Here is a 19,729-nt window from a genome sequence, read left to right as displayed (position 1 = left end):
ACAGCCACGCCAGATCTGAGCCGCATCTGCAACCTACACCATAGCTCACGGCAGCACCAGATCCTTAACCCACTGAGCGAGGCCAGGGATTGAACCCACAACCTCAGAGTTCCTAGTCGGATTCGTTTCCGCTGCACCACGACGGGAACTCCTGGGAAGGCCATGTTAGAGACACCTGTTAAGTGATGTCAGGAAGACGAGGAGGCGGCTCCTGGTCCCTGGCTGCACCTGGAGCACAGCTGCCCTGGCAGGACCTCTGATGCAACTGTTCGCAGCTCTGGAGGCTTTAAATGCCTATTTCTTTGTAAACTCCTGGCCGTGAGTTGCTGTTTTGGCTCAGCAGGTTAAGAACCCAACTAGTATCCGTGAGGATGCAGATTTGATCCCTGGCCTCGCTCAGTGGGTCAAGGATCTAATGTTGCTGTGAGCTGTGGTGTAGGTTGCAGGTGTGAGTTAGATCCCATGTGGCTGTGACTGTGGGATAGGCTGGCAGCGGCCACTCTGATTCAACCCCTAGCCTGGGCACTTCCATGTACTGTGGGTGTGGCCGTGAAAAGGAAAAAAAAAAGGAAATTCCTGGCAGTAAATCACAGTTTCAATCAATTTAGTCCTTGTGGCTTAGTAGTATCTGCCTGTTCTTCCACCCCCAGCCGTGTGCTGGTCACTGCCTGCATTTCTGGAGCTGCTCATGGGGGTCAGGTTGGGTGCTGAAGGCTTTGTCCTCCAAACAGCAGGACTGTTGAATCCACGGTTGCTGCTTCTAATGGCAGTGGTGTAGACGCGGATGGATCCCCATCTGCAGGGCATTTGAAGGGCCTGTGCCAGTTTCTTTCTCCCTCTCATTTTCCCGGTTTACCTCTTTTGAGAGCTGTAGATTGAAGGATTAGAACTTCACAAAGCACCACGTGCTCTGGAGAATTTAGAAAGTCGGCATGTCTACATCCAGGGAAAGACCCTCAGAAAAGAAGTGAGTCACCTGCAGACCTGACTTGGCACAGAAGCCTGATGGCAACTGAGCAGTCACGGGGCACAACAGGAGCGGGAAGTGTGGTCCACTGGAAGGAAAAATGGAGCCAAGAAATTGCCCCAGGAAGACAGGCGGCAGACTCACGAGACAAAGACTCGAGGAGCCAAAGGAAGGTGGGGACAGGGTCTGAAACGGCAGAAACCTCCATAGAGAACGCGCGAGGCAGCCCCACATCCTGGAGCTGCTGAGTGCGGGCGACAGAAGCACGGAGAGTCTCAGACGAACGTCTCGTCCCCACAGCAAGGGAAAGAGTGAAGGGACAGCTGCTCGTGGGAGGGGGTATCCCCGGTGACGAGGTTAACCTGCAGGGTTGACGAGGGACCTGCTGCAGCTCAGCTACACCACGGCAGAGGGCAGAGGCCAGCGGGCACGTGAAAAGATGCTGACCGCCCCACAGCAGGCAGATCGCAGCCACAGGGAGATGCCACCTCACACCTGTCGGAATGGCTGTCTTCAGTCTACAGTGTACACTGGCGGGACTGTAAATTGTCCACTGCAGCCAGCGGGGAGGTTCCTCAGGCAATCCAATTCCACTTGCAGGCACACACCCTCTGGGAACTGACGCAGGATCTCAAAGAAATGCCTGCACGCATGTGCAGTGCTGCATTCATCACAGCCACGAGGTGGGAGCAATGCAGCGTCCACGGATCAAAGGACGAATAGAGAAAAGGGAATGTGGCACGTGACGGTGACTACACAGCCTTAAAAAAGAGAGATCCTGGCCCCTAGTGTAGCTTAGATGGCTCGTGGCTTTATGCTGAGTGACGTAAGACCCCCAGGTCCTGTCTGTTCCCTTGAAGTACCTACAGCCGTTGGGAGTTGGTTGCCAGGGCAGGGAGAGGGGAAGGGGCCGGTTTGAATGACACAGACTCAGGTGTGTCGGGGGGAGGGTCGAGACCTGCCGCCCCCACATGGGACACTTGTCTGAACCCGGAAGCTGCGCGCACTCAGGGTCAATCTGTCCGTCGTGCTCCCTTTGTCTCAGTTGTTACTATACGTTGAGCGTAAACAAGCCCTGCTTGGCCACGCGTGTGTGGGATGTTACTGAACACGGCGTTACCGTGCAGTGTCCATGTGAACGCTGTTGCCCGTGTGAGGTGACACCACTTCGCTGATCCGCCCGGTGACGGGTAGGATAGCGTGTAGGGCATGTACCCTCGGTTGGCTCGTGTTTGTCAAGGCCGTTCTGCGTCTCTGCTCATGAGGAGTGTTACTCTAACTTCTTTTTTCACTGCTTAGTTTTGGCGTCACGGTCGTAATGAGTGGGTTCGCGAGTGAATTGGACGTTCCCCCCGTTTCCTCAAGGAGGTTGTGCAGAATATCCTCCGGGCAACCTTCAGGACACTTACGGGGGGACCCCTGAGATCAGGGGCTCAGTTTCCCTAAAGGCCAGAGGCTCTTCAGTCTTTCACTTGAGTGAGTTGTGATCACTCATGCTTTTTGCGGAACCGGTCCATTCCATCTGAGTTGTTAGATTGTTGTGGGTTTTTTTGGTCTTCTTATAGCCGCACCTGTGGCATATGGAAGTTCCCAGGATAGGGGTCAAATCAGAGCTGTAGCCACTGGCCTACAGCACAGCCACAGCAACGCCGGATCCAAGCCACGTCTGTGACCTACACCACAGCTCGCGGCAACACCAGATGGTTAACCCAGGGAGCGGGGCCAGGGATCAAACCTATGTCCTCATGGATACTAGTTGGGTTTGTTACTGCCGAGCCTCGATGGGAACTCCAAGATTGTTAGGGTTGTTGTGCACGTAGCCGTGTCCTCTGAAAATAGGTACAGTTGTACCTCTTCCCGGTGGGTAGAGACGTCCCTTCCGTCTTCCTGGGAACGCCTCCTGCGGAGGCGTGAGATGCAGCCGCAGCACAGACTCGGGTGCTTTGTAACCTGACCCTCGTGGAGCAGCTTCACGGATGCCCCCGCTTGGGAGCGTGGTGGGGCACAGAGGTCCTCCCTCAGCTCCTTGGCCCCCAGAAACATGGTGGGTCCACGCTGCCACGCGTGGGGCCAGGCGTGTGGGTCACCCGCACCAGCCAGCCCTGGACCCTCCGGCGCGGCTGGCACCACTCACCCTCAAGGACGAGCTCAAGTTGCGCCGTTAAGGATGCGTCTTCGAGGTGCTCAGTCTGATCCAGGCGTTGGAGTTTGGTTTGGTTTTTGCTTCAGGTGAATAGGTGATGAATGTCAAGCTCTTTTTGTGCATATATTAAAATTATCAAAAGCTTCCCTTTTAATGTGGTGTGTCGAATAGTCAGGCTTTCTGGTGTCGAAGTTCTCTCACAGTCTTGGAATAACCAGACTTGTTTGTGATGGTATCACCTTTTTTATATATTTGTACCAAAGGCATATTTGTAAACCCAAGTTCATTTTATTTTATTACTTTATTTTATTTTATTTTATTTTAATTTTATTTTTTATTTATTTATTTTGTCTTTTTGCCGTTTCTTGGGCCGCTCCCGCGGTACATGGAGGCTCCCAGGCTAGGGGTCCAATCGGAGCTGTAGCCGCCGGCCTACACCACAGCCTCAGCAACACGGGATCCGAGCCGGTCTGCGACCTACTCCACAGCTCATGGCAACGCCGGATCCTTAACTCACTGAGCAAGACCAGGGATCAAACCCACAACCTCGTGGTTCCAAGTTGGATTCGTTCACCACTGAGCCACGACGGAAACTCCGACTCAAATCCAATTTAAAGATGAATTGGAATGCACAGAGCCGAGTCCTGAGACCCAAGATAGAATGTACACTTGCTAAAATGACGCCCTCGTGCTTCACTCCGCAGTAACAACGTAGAAAAGAAGGACGAGGTAGGTGTAGGAGCCCGTTCGGACTCTGGAGGTTTGGGTGGAGTCCTGCTTCTGACACCACTGGCCTAGTCCGCTGAGAACCCCCACCCAGGGTGTGAGTGGCGTGGGCGCTGTGGAGAGCAGAAGGGGGTTTCTCAGAAAACTAAAGATAGAACCGCACAACACGCCCCGGCACTCCCATTCCTGGGCATCTCTCCAGGCGGAACCGTGATTTGAAGAGATAAGACGCACACCAGTGTCCACTGCAGCGCCGTTCACAACAGCCGAGACCTGGAAACAAGTGTCCACGGGCAAATGAATGGATTTCGAGGGTGTGGTACAAACACGCAGTGGAATACGACGCTGCCATGAACTGTGCGACGTTGCTTTGCAGCAACATGGACGAACCCAGAGATTACTGAGTGAAGTCAGACACAGAAAGACAAATAGGGACACGATATTGTGTACATGTGGAACTTTTGAAATGACGCAAATGAACTTAGAAAACAGAACCAGACCCACAGACTCTGAGAACATCTTCGTTTTCCTCGAAGAGGCTAACTGCCCAGACCTTGGGTTTAGCTAAATTTTGTAGCCTTGGGCCTGAATATCCCTCTGTCCCCATAGGCTTGTGGGGTCTCCGTGGCAGGGACCTGACCCAGCCAGACATGGACGTCCTGCCTCCTCAGTCCCTGTGCTGGGTGCTGACCACGTGGCTATGGGTGAGGTGCGGCTGCTCTGCCAGTTTGTGAGTCACCCACATGGGCCCTGGTGGCCTGACCCTAATCCCCAATGCTAAGTCTTCATGTCAGCACAGATCGGAGGAGACAGTCTCCAGTCTCGATGCCAGAACAATGTTGATTTATTACATTACTACTTAACTAAAATTACATAATATAATGAAAATTACACAACATGCTAACTGTATGTTTTTGGTGGACACAGTATCCTAGGTTGAAGAAAACATTCTTCCTGGCAGTTAAAAAATGCCTTTCCTTTTGGCCCTATCACTTCTTTTGAGACAAGTCAGTCTCGTTCTTATCAAATTATTGATACAGCGAATTTTTTTATTTTTTTTCTTTTTAAGGCTGCACCCACGGCATTTGGTAGTTCACGGGCTAGGTGTCCGTTGGAGCTGCAGCTGCCAGCCTACACCACAGACACAGCAACGCTGGATCCTTCACCCACTGAGTGAGGCCAACCAGGGATAGAACCTGCTTGCTCCTATCCTCACGTCCTAGTCAGGACTCAGGCCTCTGCCAGAGTCACAGCAACACTGGGTCCCACCCGAGTCTGCAACCTACACCGCGGGTCACCGCAACCCCGGATCTCAAACCCGCTGAGTGAGGCCAGGGATCCAAGCCCCATCCTCATGGGTACTAGTCGGGTTGTTCACCCACTGAGCCACAGTGGGAACTCCCCAAGAACACTGTTAGGGATGGAGTGCTCTTCCCCAAAATGTTTAATTCGAATCCAGTCACGGGAACCAGTACGACAGGGAACGTTTTGTGACGTCCATTGGTGTGGACCCTTAACAGAGGCCAGGGAACTGCTCCGGGTTCAGAGACTAGTCACACCGCAGGTGCGATCCCGGATCGGGCGCCCTGAGCGGGAGGCAGGGAGGGAGAGTTCACGGTCGGGTTTGAGAACTGGGGACGTGTGGGCAGGACCTGGGCTTTGGAGAGGAGTGTGCGTGCTGTCCCCTCTGTGCTCATCTGCCGCAGGCTCTGCTAGGAAGTGCACGCTGCGGCGCAGGGGGTGAGGGGTCATGACTTCTGCCAGAGGTTGGCCGCCGACCTTCAGATACGCCGGTGCCAAGATCCTGTCCTTTGGTTTTCTCCTTTAGGTGTGAGACTGACTGTTCAAACTAAAAAGTTGGCAGAGAGTAACAAGCCGCCACCCTCTTGGGGCTCACACCCGGTGGGGCAGGCATGGGGTGGAGGGCCTGCCTCCCAGGAGCCACTGAGCGGTGGAAGCAGCAGGAAGGGGGGCAGAGGGTACAGGGCAGAGGCGTTGCGGGGCCGTCCAGCCAGGCCGCACGATACCGAGCAGGCGATACCGAGCAGTCCTGAGAAAAGTGAGGAAAGGGGCTCTATCTGGAAAAGTGGTTGAGAAGGAGGAGGCGTGTGACGAGCCTGCCCAGCCAGTTCCCCTCAGCAACGGCCAGGAGCCTCAGGCTGCAGAGCGAGTGCCCAGAGCAGGGGTGCCAGGCGCATCAGGGGGCCGTGCTCTGTGCCAGGGGGTGTTTCTTCCGTGCATTCTGAGCAGAGGGCAACGATGAAGCCTGACTGGCCGCTGCTGCCAGACCCTGAGGCCCTCGTGGGAACAGGTGACCAGGCAGGTGATCCGGGGGCAGCCTGGATTAAGGAACGGTGGAGGGCAGGGACATTCTGGGCTTATCTAGGGGATTTACCAGTGGACGTGGTGCCAGAAGGGAGGACTGAGCACTGGGAAGACTGGACAGGCCAAGGTGGCGTGTGGGTCAGGACTTGCTCTGGGCCCCAGCACGGTGTCCTCGTCCCACACACGGCTGTCATGCGCACAGCTGGCTTTATGAATGTGAGACAGTCCCGTGGAGAGTCAAGCTGGGGTCTAAAGCACGTAGGTGATGAGTGGGTCTAATTGTAGACAAGGACGGTGTCTGGCAGGTTATTCGTTTACTGTCTTTTTCGTGATTTTTATTTCTCCCATCATAGTCGATCCTGGCAGGTTATGGAAACGTGCACAAACAAGGAACACAGGTCTAGGATCGAAGCAGCAGGAAGTGGGGAGTGAAGAGGCCACTTGTCCTGCCCCGGGTGCCTGTGCCCATTTGCCAGGGCCGAGAGAGGGACAGGCCCTCCCAGAGCCCTCCTTTCTGTTTCCCGGGCGATAGGGTATGGGGTATGGCAGCGGAAAGGTTCCTAGGTGGCCAGCTCTCTGCTCTGTGCCTCTTGTCAGTGGCTTGTCCACCAGCTACCGGTTTTATGTTGTGGAGACTGGATTTGAAAGCCAGTTGGCTTTAAAAAGATGAAGGCGGGGAGTTCCCGTCGTGGCGCAGTGGTTAATGAGTCCGACTAGGAACCATGAGGTTGCGGGTTTGGTCCCTGCCCCTGCTCAGTGGGTTAGCGATCCGGCGTTGCTGTGAGCTGCAGTGTGGGTTGCAGGCGCGGCTCGGATCCTGCCTTGCTGTGGCCCTGGCGTAGGCCGGTGGCTACAGCTCTGATTCGACCCCTAGCCTGGGAACCTCCCTGTGCTGCGGGAGTGGCCCAAGAAATAGCCCCCCCCCCCAAAAAAAAAGAAGGTGTCCTAAGGGGGTCATCAGGTCTCAGGGGAGGGGGGCGTTCTCGTAAGAGCTGTCAATAGCACATACAAGCGCAGGCATAAGCCTCTACTCGAGCCACCCAGTGACTAGTTAGACGTGTCTTTCAGCTTTGACGTTCCCAGGAAAGAACTAGAAATGTTTAAAAATGTATTCTGCAGCTGTGTGTTCTATACCATGTTTAAGCTACCATAGGCAGGTTAAGCTGTTATTGTATCAAGATTTTAACAAACTAGACAAGGAAACGTGGTAGTTTATTTTTATTTTTCAATAAAGTTAATTATTTGCTACACGATCTTGCCTGAGATTAACTGTTCAGGGCTCAAAAGAAAGGGATTTTTCTATTGAATTTATAAAACATTTAGCTTTGTAAGAAAAGTTTTATCGTTTGCGTTACTTATTACATAGCATTCAGGGACAGTAAAGCTGTTTTAAGATTTCAAATCTGAGGAGTTCCCGTCGTGGCGCAGTGGTTAGCGAATCCGACTAGGAACCATGAGGTTGTGGGTTCGGTCCCTGCCCTTGCTCAGTGGGTTAACGATCCGGTGTTGCCGTAAGCTGTGGTGTAGGTTGCAGACGCGGCTCGGATCCCGCGTTGCTGTGGCTCTGGCGTAGGCCAGTGGCTACAGCTCCGATTCAACCCCTAGCCTGGGAACCTCCCTATGCCGCGGGAGCGGCCCAAGAAATAGCAACAAAAAGACAAAAAAAAAAAAAAAGATTTCAAATCTGAGAAATGTATGGCAGGGGTTTAAAAAGTGCATTAGTCAAGGTGCAGCTTAAGTATGAAGGTACACACGTTCCAGAATCCAGATCTATTTACCGTGAACGTTAGTCCGTTTTTTTGGTTAATTTCCCCGTGCAGTGCGGCCTGACTGTTGGACAGTGGTTGTAACTGTCAGTGACACTGTCCTCCAGGACACACTTGGCATCCGGTGTCACGGCCGCGTGGGGCGGGGGCCAGTGGCATTAGGGGTACATCTCAGGGAGGCTGCTGTCCTACAGTTCACAGCATGGAGCCCGACAAAGCTCTCCCAGGCCCAGCATCCCCACTGCCAGGCTTCCTCCAGCCCAAGTGCAGCCCCCACACGGCCCAAGCTCCATTTTATTTTTTTTATTTTCCTTTTTTTTTTTTTTTGTCTATTTGCCTTTTCTAGGGCCGCTCCCGCTGCATATGGAGGTTCCCAGGCTAGGGGTCTAATCGGAGCTGTAGCCTCTGGCCTACGCCAGAGCCACAGCAATTCGGGATCCAGGGATCCAAGCTGTGTCTGCGACCTACACCACAGGTCACGGCAACGCCAGATGCTTAACCCGCTGAGCAAGGCCAGGGCTGGAATCCACCACCTCAGGCTTCCTAGTCGGATTCGCTAACCATTGCGCCACGACGGGAACTCCCCAAGCTCCATGTTCCACACAGTCTGTCTGCCCACAGGAATCCTGAACACAGGCTTGCCAATCCCAATGGGCAAAGGCTGTTGTAATGACTTAACCTAACCCGTGTTTACCAGAAGCCATCAATGCGTCCAGAATGATTACACCACGGAATTCAGCTACAATGGCAGAAGTCAGGATGTATATATACCATTCCATGCCTCTGAACCTGCTCTGCTGTATGAGCAGTCATCTCTTAATGTGAAAAGTACTGTGAACCACTTCGAAGCGGTGAAGCAAAAAGGTTCCATTATGCATGATTTTGGCCCATAAAAAAATTTAAAGCTATGTCAAGTAGCTGGCAAATGTCTAAAGGCTCTACCAATCTTCTGAAAATGTTTATAACATATCTCAAAAATGAAGAGCTTCACTTATTCAAATTTGTCATGACCCTGCTATTTAGATAGGCTCAATTAAGTTTATTTGCTCTCTTTTTTACAAACATCTCTCAGAAATGTTTTTGGCAAACAGCAGTTTACATACACGGGGTGTAGGATACAGAATTAAGAATTCTTTTCCACACAAATTCTGGTTGTGAAATATCAGTGTTTCCAATGAGTTCCAATGGGGAACCAAATTTTTAAGAAATTCATCTTCAGCTTTCAGTAGAGGAATCGTCGGTACTTTACACGCGTTCCTCTCCGCGTTTACATTCTATGTATTTTCTCGTGATCAACAAACTGATTCCAGTGATTTAAGTTATCCCACCAGTGAAAGAGAAACCTATCTGCAATCATCTGAAACCACGGAGTCACCTTAACTTCACCCCTGGCTGCCTTTCTCAGAAGTTCCTTTAGTTCTTCCTGTGAAACATAACAGTGGCTTTTAATCTCATTGGGATCTGGATTCAGGGTTACATCCTTCTTCATCAACAAGATGTAATCAATTTCATGTTCTCCCCAGATACCATCCGACTGAGCCTTATAGTAAATTCGTGTCAGATAATTGATTTCTTCTGGAGGAACCTAGGACAGAAAGACTCAAACACCTTCAAAATCTCAACAATAAAAAAGTAATCTAAATCAACCCACATTCCAGGGAAGACCTTGAGCAACAGAACTGGTTTAGGAATGATGACTTTGAAACATCAATCTCCTATGAATATATGGGAACAGTATTAAAGTTTTAGGTGTTGAACTTTTTTCCACAGGGCCAACAACAGACGTTGATTTCCTGAAAAAACTGTATTTAAAACTAGAAGTGTGACCTTCTCCCTCATATATTATTATTACTTTATGATAGAAGAAATTAGCCAGTTTAACTAGATAAAAGATACTTTATTCATTTAGGTCTTACTAAAAGGGAACATGGAGTTCCCGTCATGGCGCAGTGGTTCACGAATCTGACTAGGAACCATGAGGTTGTGATCCCTGGCCTCGCTCAGTGGGTTAAGGATCCGGCGTGGCCGTGAGCTGTGGTTTAGGTTGCAGACACGGCTCAGATCCCGCGTTGCTGTGGCTGGCGTAGGCCAGCGAGTACAGCTCCAATTAGACCCCTAACCTGGGAACCTCCACATGCCTCGAGAGCAGCCCTGGAAAAGGCAAAAAAAAGAAAAGAGAGATTGGTGCATTTCGTTACTAAGTTAAATACAAGTATTATGACATCAAAATTTAATCTTTACTCAACAGTCTTCCTTGGGCTAAAAACTCTATAAAGTAGAGAGCGATACCTGAATTTAAAATTGTAATAAAAACTTTTTTTTTTTTTTGCTGCCCTCATAGCATGTAGAAACAAATTCCTGGGCTGGGACTGAACCTGTGCCACAGCAGCCGCAAGGCTGGATCCTTAGCCTGCTGGAACTCCCTCAACACTGTTCTCACGTGTTGTCGATCTCAGCTGGTACAGGTGCTTACCTCTTCCAGAGGAATGCCCAGTTCAGCCTTTAAACGCCTCTGTGCTGCTCTTCTCACTCCAATCGCGTCATTTTCTTCAAGCTCTCCTGGAGTGCTTAGTGGATGGCTGCAACAAGCATTACTGAAACAACCTGGAACATGTTGATACAGGGGATGTTAACTTGTGTTCAAGGGAGGTCAGGAAGATTAAGACAACTTTAAGTTTTAAAATTAACAAAAGGTCCAGAACTGGTGGTGTCTCTACAGAGGCTCAAGTTGCATCCCTGGCCTGGGAACGTCCATGTGCAGCAGGTGCGGCCTTTACAAAAAAAAAAAAAGAAAAGAAAACGGAAATGATTCCTGAGGACTTCTTAATCTGTTATAATGGGCATCAGCAAACATTCTGTGAAAGACATGTGTAGATATGTTTTTATTAAGCCCTTAACCAGAACTATAGAAATATAAAACACAACTTTCCAAACTACTTATGTGTCTACACATGCCTAGCAGTTTTTATCCTTAAGTACTGTATTCTCAGACTGCACCCATATAAAACTAAGTCATTCACAAAATTTCTTTTTTGATCCAGGTACCAGTAAGTTCCACCTGACAAAGCCGAACTAAATACAGCTCCCAACAACACTGTGTATTGAGCACACTAACCTGGAAAAGTAATTTTGGCATCTGATCGTTGTTGGAGCAGAAGTTTATTTTCAGTGTTGAACAGGAAGACACTAAAAGCCCGGTGCAATAATCCTGAAAGCAAAAGAGATACCTCTTGGTTAAAAATCATTCGTTTTTCTCCACTTGGCTTCAGAATACCAATAGCCTGCTGCCATTTTTGCTCCCTCCCCTGCAAGGCTCGGACCGAGGAGCGCGAGCCCCGGGGCGGGGCAAGGGGAGAGGGACAAACGGGGTCCCCTCCCGGGCCCTGTGCTCCTCCAGGGCGCCCATCAGAGGGGAGACGGCGGGAGGTCAGGAGCACAGCCCCGGCCGCGCAGGCACCTTTCTTGATGTTCTCGTTCAGGTGACAGTTCTTCTTGGTCTCCGCCCCGATCCTGCGGTCGTTCTCGTCGATGAGGATGCACATCTCCGCCAGCAGCTGCACCTGCTGCGCGTCCAGATGGTCCGTGTTTATCTCGGGCATCGTGGGCGAACGCGCGCGCAGTCCTGGAGACCTGGGTCCAGAGGCGGCACGGAGAGGCTGGCGCCACGCTTCCCCTGCGGCGGAGCGCCACCCCACCCACCAGGCCCCCGCCAGCCTCCCGCCCCAACGCGTGGCTGCGGCCCTCCGGCTTCTTCCCCGAACAGGTAAGGGGGAGAACCGCCCCCTCGGCGCGCAGAGGCCCGACGCCGAGCCCCGGACGCGGTCTCCCCAGCAAGACCCAGCCTCCGAACCTCAGCGGCCCGGCGTCGCAGGGACTCCGCTCAGCAGCGCTTTTCTCTCGCAGGCCCCGCCCCCCAATGCAGGGCCCGCCCCTCGCGCGAGCCGCGCCCCCCAACACCGCCCTTCCAATCGCCCCTGCTCGCGCCAGAGCGCGCCACATGCCCGCCGGCCAATGGCGCGCCGGCCCGCGCCTGACGTCACGGTCGCGCGGTGGCGCCACGCCCGGCACTCTAGGTGCCTCTCGCCGGACGGTGGGTCGCAGATTGGCCCCCAGGCCAAGGCACAGTTCCTCTCGGCGCACTCCCTAGGCAGCTAAGCGGCGGCCGCTAGTCGGCGGAGCGACCCAGAGCGCGAGGAGAGAAGGGGCGGGGCGGGCGGCCGCTCGCTCATTGGGCCCTCGGCCTTGGCCGCGCCAGCCAGCCAGCCAATCTGCGCGCCCGAGGCGTGCTGACGTCAGACGTCCCTGGACGCCGGCGCTCTGCGGCGTCGGGGGCGCCTGCGCGGGGCGTTCCGGTCTCTGAATTGCGGTGGACTCTGCACGTGAGCAGGCCCACTCCCGCCGGGTGTGGGAATTCAACCTGGAAAATTCAGTGCTTTTTAAGAAATTGAAGGATGGTTGATCTACAGTGCTGAGGTTCTAGTGTACAGCAAAGTGATTCAGTGGGACGTACACATAAATGTACATACTTTTTCGTTATCGTCATCACAAGGTGTTGAACAGTCCCTGTGCCAAGTAGAGAACTTTGAAATCCATTTTGCAAAATCCTATCAATCCCAAAATCCTAAGGTAGTCCTCCCCTCACTTCTTACCCCTCTGATAACTATACGTGTTTTCTTTTGTTTTGTTTGTTTCTTTCTTTTTATTTTTGCTTTTTAGGGCCGGACTAGTGGCATGTGGAAGTTCCCAGCTAGGGGTGGAATTGGAAGAGCAGCAAGCCGGCCTACACCACAGCCACAGCAACACTGGGTCCCACCCGAGTCTGCAACCTACACCGCGGGTCACCGCAACCCCGGATCTCAAACCCGCTGAGTGAGGCCAGGGATCCAAGCCCCATCCTCATGGGTACTAGTCGGGTTGTTCACCCACTGAGCCACAGTGGGAACTCCCCAAGAACACTGTTAGGGATGGAGTGCTCTTCCCCAAAATGTTTAATTCGAATCCAGTCACGGGAACCAGTACGGCAGGGAACGTTTTGTGACGTCCATTGGTGTGGACCCTTAACAGAGGCCAGGGAACTGCTCCGGGTTCAGAGACTAGTCCCACCGCAGGTGCGATCCCGGATCGGGCGCCCTGAGCGGGAGGCAGGGAGGGAGAGTTCACGGTCGGGTTTGAGAACTGGGGACGTGTGGGCAGGACCTGGGCTTTGGAGAGAAGTGTGCGTGCTGTCCCCTCTGTGCTCATCTGCCGCAGGCTCTGCTAGGAAGTGCACGCTGCGGCGCAGGGGGTGAGGGGTCATGACTTCTGCCAGAGGTTGGCCGCCGACCTTCAGATACGCCGGTGCCAAGATCCTGTCCTTTGGTTTTCTCCTTTAGGTGTGAGACTGACTGTTCAAACTAAAAAGTTGGCAGAGAGTAACAAGCCGCCACCCTCTCGGGGCTCACACCCGGTGGGGCAGGCATGGGGTGGAGGGCCTGCCTCCCAGGAGCCACTGAGCGGTGGAAGCAGCAGGAAGGGGGGCAGAGGGTACAGGGCAGAGGCGTTGCGGGGCCGTCCAGCCAGGCCGCACGATACCGAGCAGGCGATACCGAGCAGTCCTGAGAAAAGTGAGGAAAGGGGCTCTATCTGGAAAAGTGGTTGAGAAGGAGGAGGCGTGTGACGAGCCTGCCCAGCCAGTTCCCCTCAGCAACGGCCAGGAGCCTCAGGCTGCAGAGCGAGTGCCCAGAGCAGGGGTGCCAGGCGCATCAGGGGGCCGTGCTCTGTGCCAGGGGGTGTTTCTTCCGTGCATTCTGAGCAGAGGGCAACGATGAAGCCTGACTGGCCGCTGCTGCCAGACCCTGAGGCCCTCGTGGGAACAGGTGACCAGGCAGGTGATCCGGGGGCAGCCTGGATTAAGGAACGGTGGAGGGCAGGGACATTCTGGGCTTATCTAGGGGATTTACCAGTGGACGTGGTGCCAGAAGGGAGGACTGAGCACTGGGAAGACTGGACAGGCCAAGGTGGCGTGTGGGTCAGGACTTGCTCTGGGCCCCAGCACGGTGTCCTCGTCCCACACACGGCTGTCATGCGCACAGCTGGCTTTATGAATGTGAGACAGTCCCGTGGAGAGTCAAGCTGGGGTCTAAAGCACGTAGGTGATGAGTGGGTCTAATTGTAGACAAGGACGGTGTCTGGCAGGTTATTCGTTTACTGTCTTTTTCGTGATTTTTATTTCTCCCATCATAGTCGATCCTGGCAGGTTATGGAAACGTGCACAAACAAGGAACACAGGTCTAGGATCGAAGCAGCAGGAAGTGGGGAGTGAAGAGGCCACTTGTCCTGCCCCGGGTGCCTGTGCCCATTTGCCAGGGCCGAGAGAGGGACAGGCCCTCCCAGAGCCCTCCTTTCTGTTTCCCGGGCGATAGGGTATGGGGTATGGCAGCGGAAAGGTTCCTAGGTGGCCAGCTCTCTGCTCTGTGCCTCTTGTCAGTGGCTTGTCCACCAGCTACCGGTTTTATGTTGTGGAGACTGGATTTGAAAGCCAGTTGGCTTTAAAAAGATGAAGGCGGGGAGTTCCCGTCGTGACGCAGAGGTTAACGAATCCGACTAGGAACCATGAGGTTGCGGGTTCGGTCCCTGCCCCTGCTCAGTGGGTTAGCGATCCGGCGTTGCTGTGAGCTGCAGTGTGGGTTGCAGGCGGCTCGGATCCTGCCTTGCTGTGGCCCTGGCGTAGGCCGGTGGCTACAGCTCTGATTCGACCCCTAGCCTGGAAACCTCCCTGTGCCGTGGGAGTGGCCCAAGAAATAGCCAAAAAAAAAAAAAAAAAAAAAAAAAAGAAGGTGTCCTAAGGGGGTCATCAGGTCTCAGGGGAGGGGGGCGTTCTCGTAAGAGCTGTCAATAGCACATACAAGCGCAGGCATAAGCCTCTACTCGAGCCACCCAGTGACTAGTTAGACGTGTCTTTCAGCTTTGACGTTCCCAGGAAAGAACTAGAAATGTTTAAAAATGTATTCTGCAGCTGTGTGTTCTATACCATGTTTAAGCTACCATAGGCAGGTTAAGCTGTTATTGTATCAAGATTTTAACAAACTAGACAAGGAAACGTGGTAGTTTATTTTTATTTTTCAATAAAGTTAATTATTTGCTACACGATCTTGCCTGAGATTAACTGTTCAGGGCTCAAAAGAAAGGGATTTTTCTATTGAATTTATAAAACATTTAGCTTTGTAAGAAAAGTTTTATCGTTTGCGTTACTTATTACATAGCATTCAGGGACAGTAAAGCTGTTTTAAGGTTTCAAATCTGAGAAATGTATGGCAGGGGTTTAAAAAGTGCATTAGTCAAGGTGCAGCTTAAGTATGAAGGTACACACGTTCCAGAATCCAGATCTATTTACCGTGAACGTTAGTCCTTTTTTTTGGTTAATTTCCCCGTGCAGTGCGGCCTGACTGTTGGACAGTGGTTGTAACTGTCAGTGACACTGTCCTCCAGGACACACTTGGCATCCGGTGTCACGGCCGCGTGGGGAGGGGGCCAGTGGCGTTAGGGGTACATCTCAGGGAGGCTACAGTGCACAGCATGGAGCCCGACAAAGCTCTCCCAGGCCCAGCATCCCCACTGCCAGGCTTCCTCCAGCCCAAGTGCAGCCCCCACACGGCCCAAGCTACATGTTCCACACAGCCTGTCTGCCCACAGGAATCCCAATGAGCAAAGGCTGTTGTAATGACTTAACCTAACCCGTGTTTACCAGAAGCCATCAATGCGTCCAGAATGATTACACCACGGAATTCAGCTACAATGGCAGAAGTCAGGATGTATGTATACCATTCCATGCCTTTGATCCTGCTCTGCTGTATGAGCATTCATCTCTTAATATGGAAAGTTAACTTGAACTGTTTTGAAGTGGATATGCATATAGCTTCCATTATGATTTTTCTGACCACGATCAAAATTTAAAGATACACCATGGCCACAGCAACACCAAATTGAGTGGCATCTGCGACCTATAACACAGTTCAGGGCAATGCTGGATCCTTGACCAATGGAGCCACAGGGCAACTCATGCAAGTTTTTCTATTTGAGTCTCTTTTGTAAATAAGTTCATTTGTGTCCTATTTTAGATCCCACATGTGTTATATTTGTCTTTGTCTAACTTAGGAATTCACTTAGTATGATAATCTCTATGTCTTCCACGTTACTTCATATGGCATTATTTCATGATTACTACTCTCTATATATGTATATACCACATTTTTATCCATTCATTTGTTGACACTTAAGCACTTAAGTTGCTTCTGTGGCCTGGTTGTTGCTGCTATGAACACTGGAGTCTATATACCTTACTGAATTAGAGTTTTCATGTTTTTCCAGGAGTGGGATTGCAGGATCATACGGTATCAGTATTTTTAGATTTTTTTTTTTTTTTTTTTAGGGCTGTACCCACAGCATGTGGAAGTTACCAGGCTAGGGGTCTAATGGAGCTGTATGGCAGAGCCACAGCAATGGGGTGGTGGCGGGGGGGTGTATGGGGGGGATCGAAGCTGCATCTGCGACCTACACCACAGCTCACAGCAACCTGGGATCCTTAACCCACTGGGCGAGGCCAGGGATTGAACCCGAAACCTCATGGTTCCTAGTTGGATTCGTTAACCTTTGAGCTAGAGGGCAACTCCCTATTTTCAGTTTTTTTAAGGAAACTCCCTATGTTTTCCATAGTGGGTGCACCAACTTACATTCCTACCAACAGGGTAGGAGGGCTCTCTATTCTCCACACACTCTTCAGTATTTACTCTTTGTTGACTTTTTGATAATGACCATTCTCACCAGTGTGAGGTGATACCTCATTTAGTTTTTATTTGCATTTCTCTAATAATGAAACAATTTTTACTTTATTGGATTAAACAAGTTACCAAATAAGTGAAGTGACTGGCAGACAGCAGGCCCTCAAAATATTGATTCCTTTCCCTTCTTAATTTTGTGACACTTCTTTATGCAGTCATTTCATTTAGTAACTTTTGTGGCTGCGAAACCAAACCATGTATTAGCACGTGAATTAGGTGGAGATGATACCGCAGTTCATGGAGCAGTCTATATATAGGCTCCCATGCCCAACAGAATGCCATGTGCACCCTAGGTCCGAAATAAAATTGTTACTTGTTAGCCACAACCTCTGCAATCCTTAGCTGAATATTTATAAATGATTCTAGTAATAAGGTTTTATTGTTATGCTCAATGACTAAGTTACTTGAGGTTTTGTTCTACAAGCCGTTCGGCTATTTGGATACCAAAATACGCCAAATTTGTTTTCCTGCGCAAAATCATAGGTGCTTCTTGAATCTGAATGCGCTTTATTTTTTAAAAGAAGGAAAATGCTCCCTGCGCCACACTTGGTCTTTACACGCCCAGGTGGCTGTTGGCAGAGCTGAGGACTACTGCGCCCTCTGCGATTTTTCCAAACTAGACCAAGGGCAGCAGGCCTTCAAGTCCCACCTTTCGCAGCGCGCGGCTGCCTTTGTTCGTCTCTGTAGCCAATGGCGAGCACACATTTCACACCCGAGGCGGCAGCGGGTGAGTCACCCTCCGCAGACTCTGTCGGGCTCCGTGCGCAGCCGCCTCGCCCGCGCCGCCGGGGAAGCGGCTGCGGCACACGCGGTAGCGAGGAGTGGGGACGGCCGTTCCCACCGGCCCGATCTTGGTTCCCATGGACGCGGACTGGCGCCTGCCCCGGGCGCCCGCGCGCCTTCGCCGCGGTGAGTACCCGCGGGTCTTCAGCGCCCTGGGCTCCCGGCGCCGCCTGGCCGTCCAAGGGGTCTTCAGAGGGGCGCTTATCCCTCGGGCAAGGGCCCGGTGGTCACGAGCTCGCGCAACGCCTCGGCGACTCTGCCACCGCCGCTGTCCAGTTAGGGACCCCGGCCGGCTCAGGTGACGCGCGGGACTTTCTGCGGGGGGCTGGACTTCCGGCCATGCCTGCTTAGCCAGAGGCGGGATTTCCTGCGGCGCCTGCGTGTGGAGGACGCCGGGCGGGATTTCCGGCGCGGGGAGGAGGCGGGGCCGGGACTTCCGGCGCCGGAAGCGTGGGGCGTCAGGCTGCCGGGTCTTGGGGCCGCGTCAGGGCCGGGGAGACTTGGTGTCCTGCACGTCCGCATAGGTCCCGGCGCCCCCTGGCTGGGAACCCACGGGCGGCAGCGCACTGCCCGGCTGGCACTGCGCGGCGGCGGCGTGACAGGTGAGTGCAGGCCCGCCATCTTCCGCCCGGGACCGGCAGCCTTGGTGTGTGCGGCAGCAGCCTCGCGCCGGGCGGGGCTTGTCTGTGTGTTGCGGGGTGGCCCTGTGCCCCTGACCCCACGCCCTCCAACCCCCGACCTGCGCGCCGCGGGACCCCCCCGTCCCCAGTCTGGACCGCGACCGCCGACCCCTCCGAGCCCGATCCCGCGCCTCTTGACCCCGCGCCCCAGACTTCTACCCCGACACCCCCCGGGTCGTAGATGTGGTTGGTGCGCGCGCCCCGGGCGGCCTGCGAGGAGGGTCCTTCCGGGCGCCTTGGGGCCGCGCGCCCCGCTCCCTGGCAGCCGGGCCTCTGTGCTCCCCGCCCCCGGGGCGGGCCTGCGGCGGTCGGCAGGGTCGCCGCGACCTTGGGCAGGAACTGCCTGCGGGTCCACGTCCAGCCTCGCGTCCTCGCTAAGTGCCCGCTTTGAGGTCTCAGCGAGTGCCCTTCTTCTTAGGGCTCTGGGCAGCCGTGCGCACCTGCTGTGCCCTGACTTGGAGCTTACATCCCCGAGGGGTACAGATAAGCTGTCTGAATTCTCCAGTCCTGGTTTTCCTAAGAAGCAAACTCTACATTTATTAACTTTATCCCCGATTCTATCCCATTCTTTCCACTGTTGAGATCTGTAAACAATCTTGGTTGTTTTCCTGTTAGAGATGCCCCCAGAACCGGTGAGCTTGTGTTCCGAGCGTTGGCCTAGGTCCCCAGTTGGGCACTTTCGGCAGGGTGACCTAGGGGAGACCGCCGAGGCCGCCTCTCGTTGCTGACCCTCAGCAGTTGGTGTTGGCCGCCAGGAATTTGGTAATGGTGTTTTCACAGTGAAGTGCTGTGAAAAACTCTACCTTCTTGTGGAAATTCAGTCACGTTTTGTATTTTTAAGGGCCACATGCAAATTATATCCTTTTATTTTTTTTGCATGTGTTTAACGTTCATAATATTTGTTATTTAGCCAAGTGTTTTTCTCTTGCTAAAAGGATAATGTTTATAAATCCCACTGGATGTGGAACTGTAATGTTTTGAATGCAGGGGGTAGTGCATGTGGCAGCATGTAACATGGGTTGGGCAGAAGGAGAGTTTATATTAAATTCATTTATTTGAGCAGTAGATTAGGGAGGTTGATTTTTGGAGGGGACTACATGCTTTCTTAAAGAATGTGTTTAAGGAGTTCCTGCTGTGGCTCAGCAGTAATGAATCCAACGAGTATCCATGAGGTCTCGGGTTTGATTTCTGGCCTTGCTCTGTGAGCTGCAGTGCAGGTTGCACAGGCGGCTCTGGTCTGGCGCGGCTGTGGCTGTGGCCAGCAGCTGCAGCTCAGATTCGACCCCTAGCCTGGGAACTTCCACATGCCATGGGTGTGGTTCTAAAAAGCAAACAAACAAACAAAAAAGCCCCCAAACCACAGAACCACACCTGTGGTTCATGGGGATGAGGGAGGGATTCAAAGCTTAGAGAAAGGCTGATGGTGACGATTTGGATTAGGTATGAAGATACGGAGATGGGAAGAGGCAGTGATGTGAGACTTTTGAAGAGCGACAGTTGTTGAGGTGGAAGAAGGGTTGATC

The 19,729-nt window shown here is 52.7% G+C and overlaps 2 protein-coding genes across 12 annotated transcripts in view; one reads left to right on the top strand and one right to left on the bottom strand.

The window, feature by feature from the left end:
- On the bottom strand, positions 7,367–12,126 carry LOC100625049 (isopentenyl-diphosphate Delta-isomerase 1). Of its 3 annotated transcripts, XR_002336466.1 has the most exons (6): positions 11,778–12,126; positions 11,385–11,557; positions 11,043–11,135; positions 10,401–10,531; positions 8,523–9,512; positions 7,367–7,571 (listed from the first exon to the last, which is right to left on the bottom strand). XR_002336466.1 is itself a non-coding variant. In XM_005668244.3 (5 exons), the coding sequence occupies exons 1-5, from the start codon at positions 11,924–11,926 to the stop codon at positions 9,195–9,197; spliced, it is 864 nt and encodes a 287-aa protein (XP_005668301.1). In that variant the 5' UTR covers positions 11,927–12,052; the 3' UTR covers positions 7,451–9,194. The 3 variants fall into 3 exon arrangements, 2 of the variants coding, with proteins under 2 accessions (XP_005668301.1, XP_013835817.1); XM_005668244.3 differs by having other exon boundaries at positions 7,451–9,512; positions 11,778–12,052; XM_013980363.2 differs by lacking the exons at positions 7,367–7,571; positions 8,523–9,512 and adding an exon at positions 9,804–10,078.
- WDR37 (WD repeat domain 37) overlaps positions 16,984–19,729 on the top strand; it is a 113,605-nt gene continuing 110,859 nt past the window's right edge. For 4 of the 9 annotated variants that reach the window (XM_021064034.1, XM_021064033.1, XM_005668251.3 and 1 more), the window contains exon 1: positions 16,984–17,652. In XM_021064034.1, the coding sequence (XP_020919693.1) occupies positions 17,135–17,652 (518 nt within the window). In that variant the 5' untranslated portion in view covers positions 16,984–17,134. 9 annotated transcript variants of the gene reach the window in all.

The sequence above is a fragment of the Sus scrofa genome, chromosome 10, assembly GCF_000003025.6.
Source record: "Sus scrofa isolate TJ Tabasco breed Duroc chromosome 10, Sscrofa11.1, whole genome shotgun sequence".
NCBI classification, from domain to species: domain Eukaryota; kingdom Metazoa; phylum Chordata; class Mammalia; order Artiodactyla; family Suidae; genus Sus; species Sus scrofa.
Note: the sequence above shows the minus strand (reverse complement) of the source record. Positions and strands in the feature narration are given on the sequence as shown.

Excerpts from the sequence above, each read along its gene's own strand:
- LOC100625049 (XM_005668244.3), bottom strand. The coding sequence starts at position 11,926 with ATGTGGCGCGCTCTGGCGCGAGCAGGGGCGATTGGAAGGGCGGTGTTG. Across the intron at positions 11,136-11,384 it reads GAACGAGAACATCAAGAAAG|GATTATTGCACCGGGCTTTT; the intron begins GTGCCTGCGCGG and ends TTTTGCTTTCAG. Across the intron at positions 10,532-11,042 it reads TGCCAAAATTACTTTTCCAG|GTTGTTTCAGTAATGCTTGT; the intron begins GTTAGTGTGCTC and ends AACATGTTCCAG.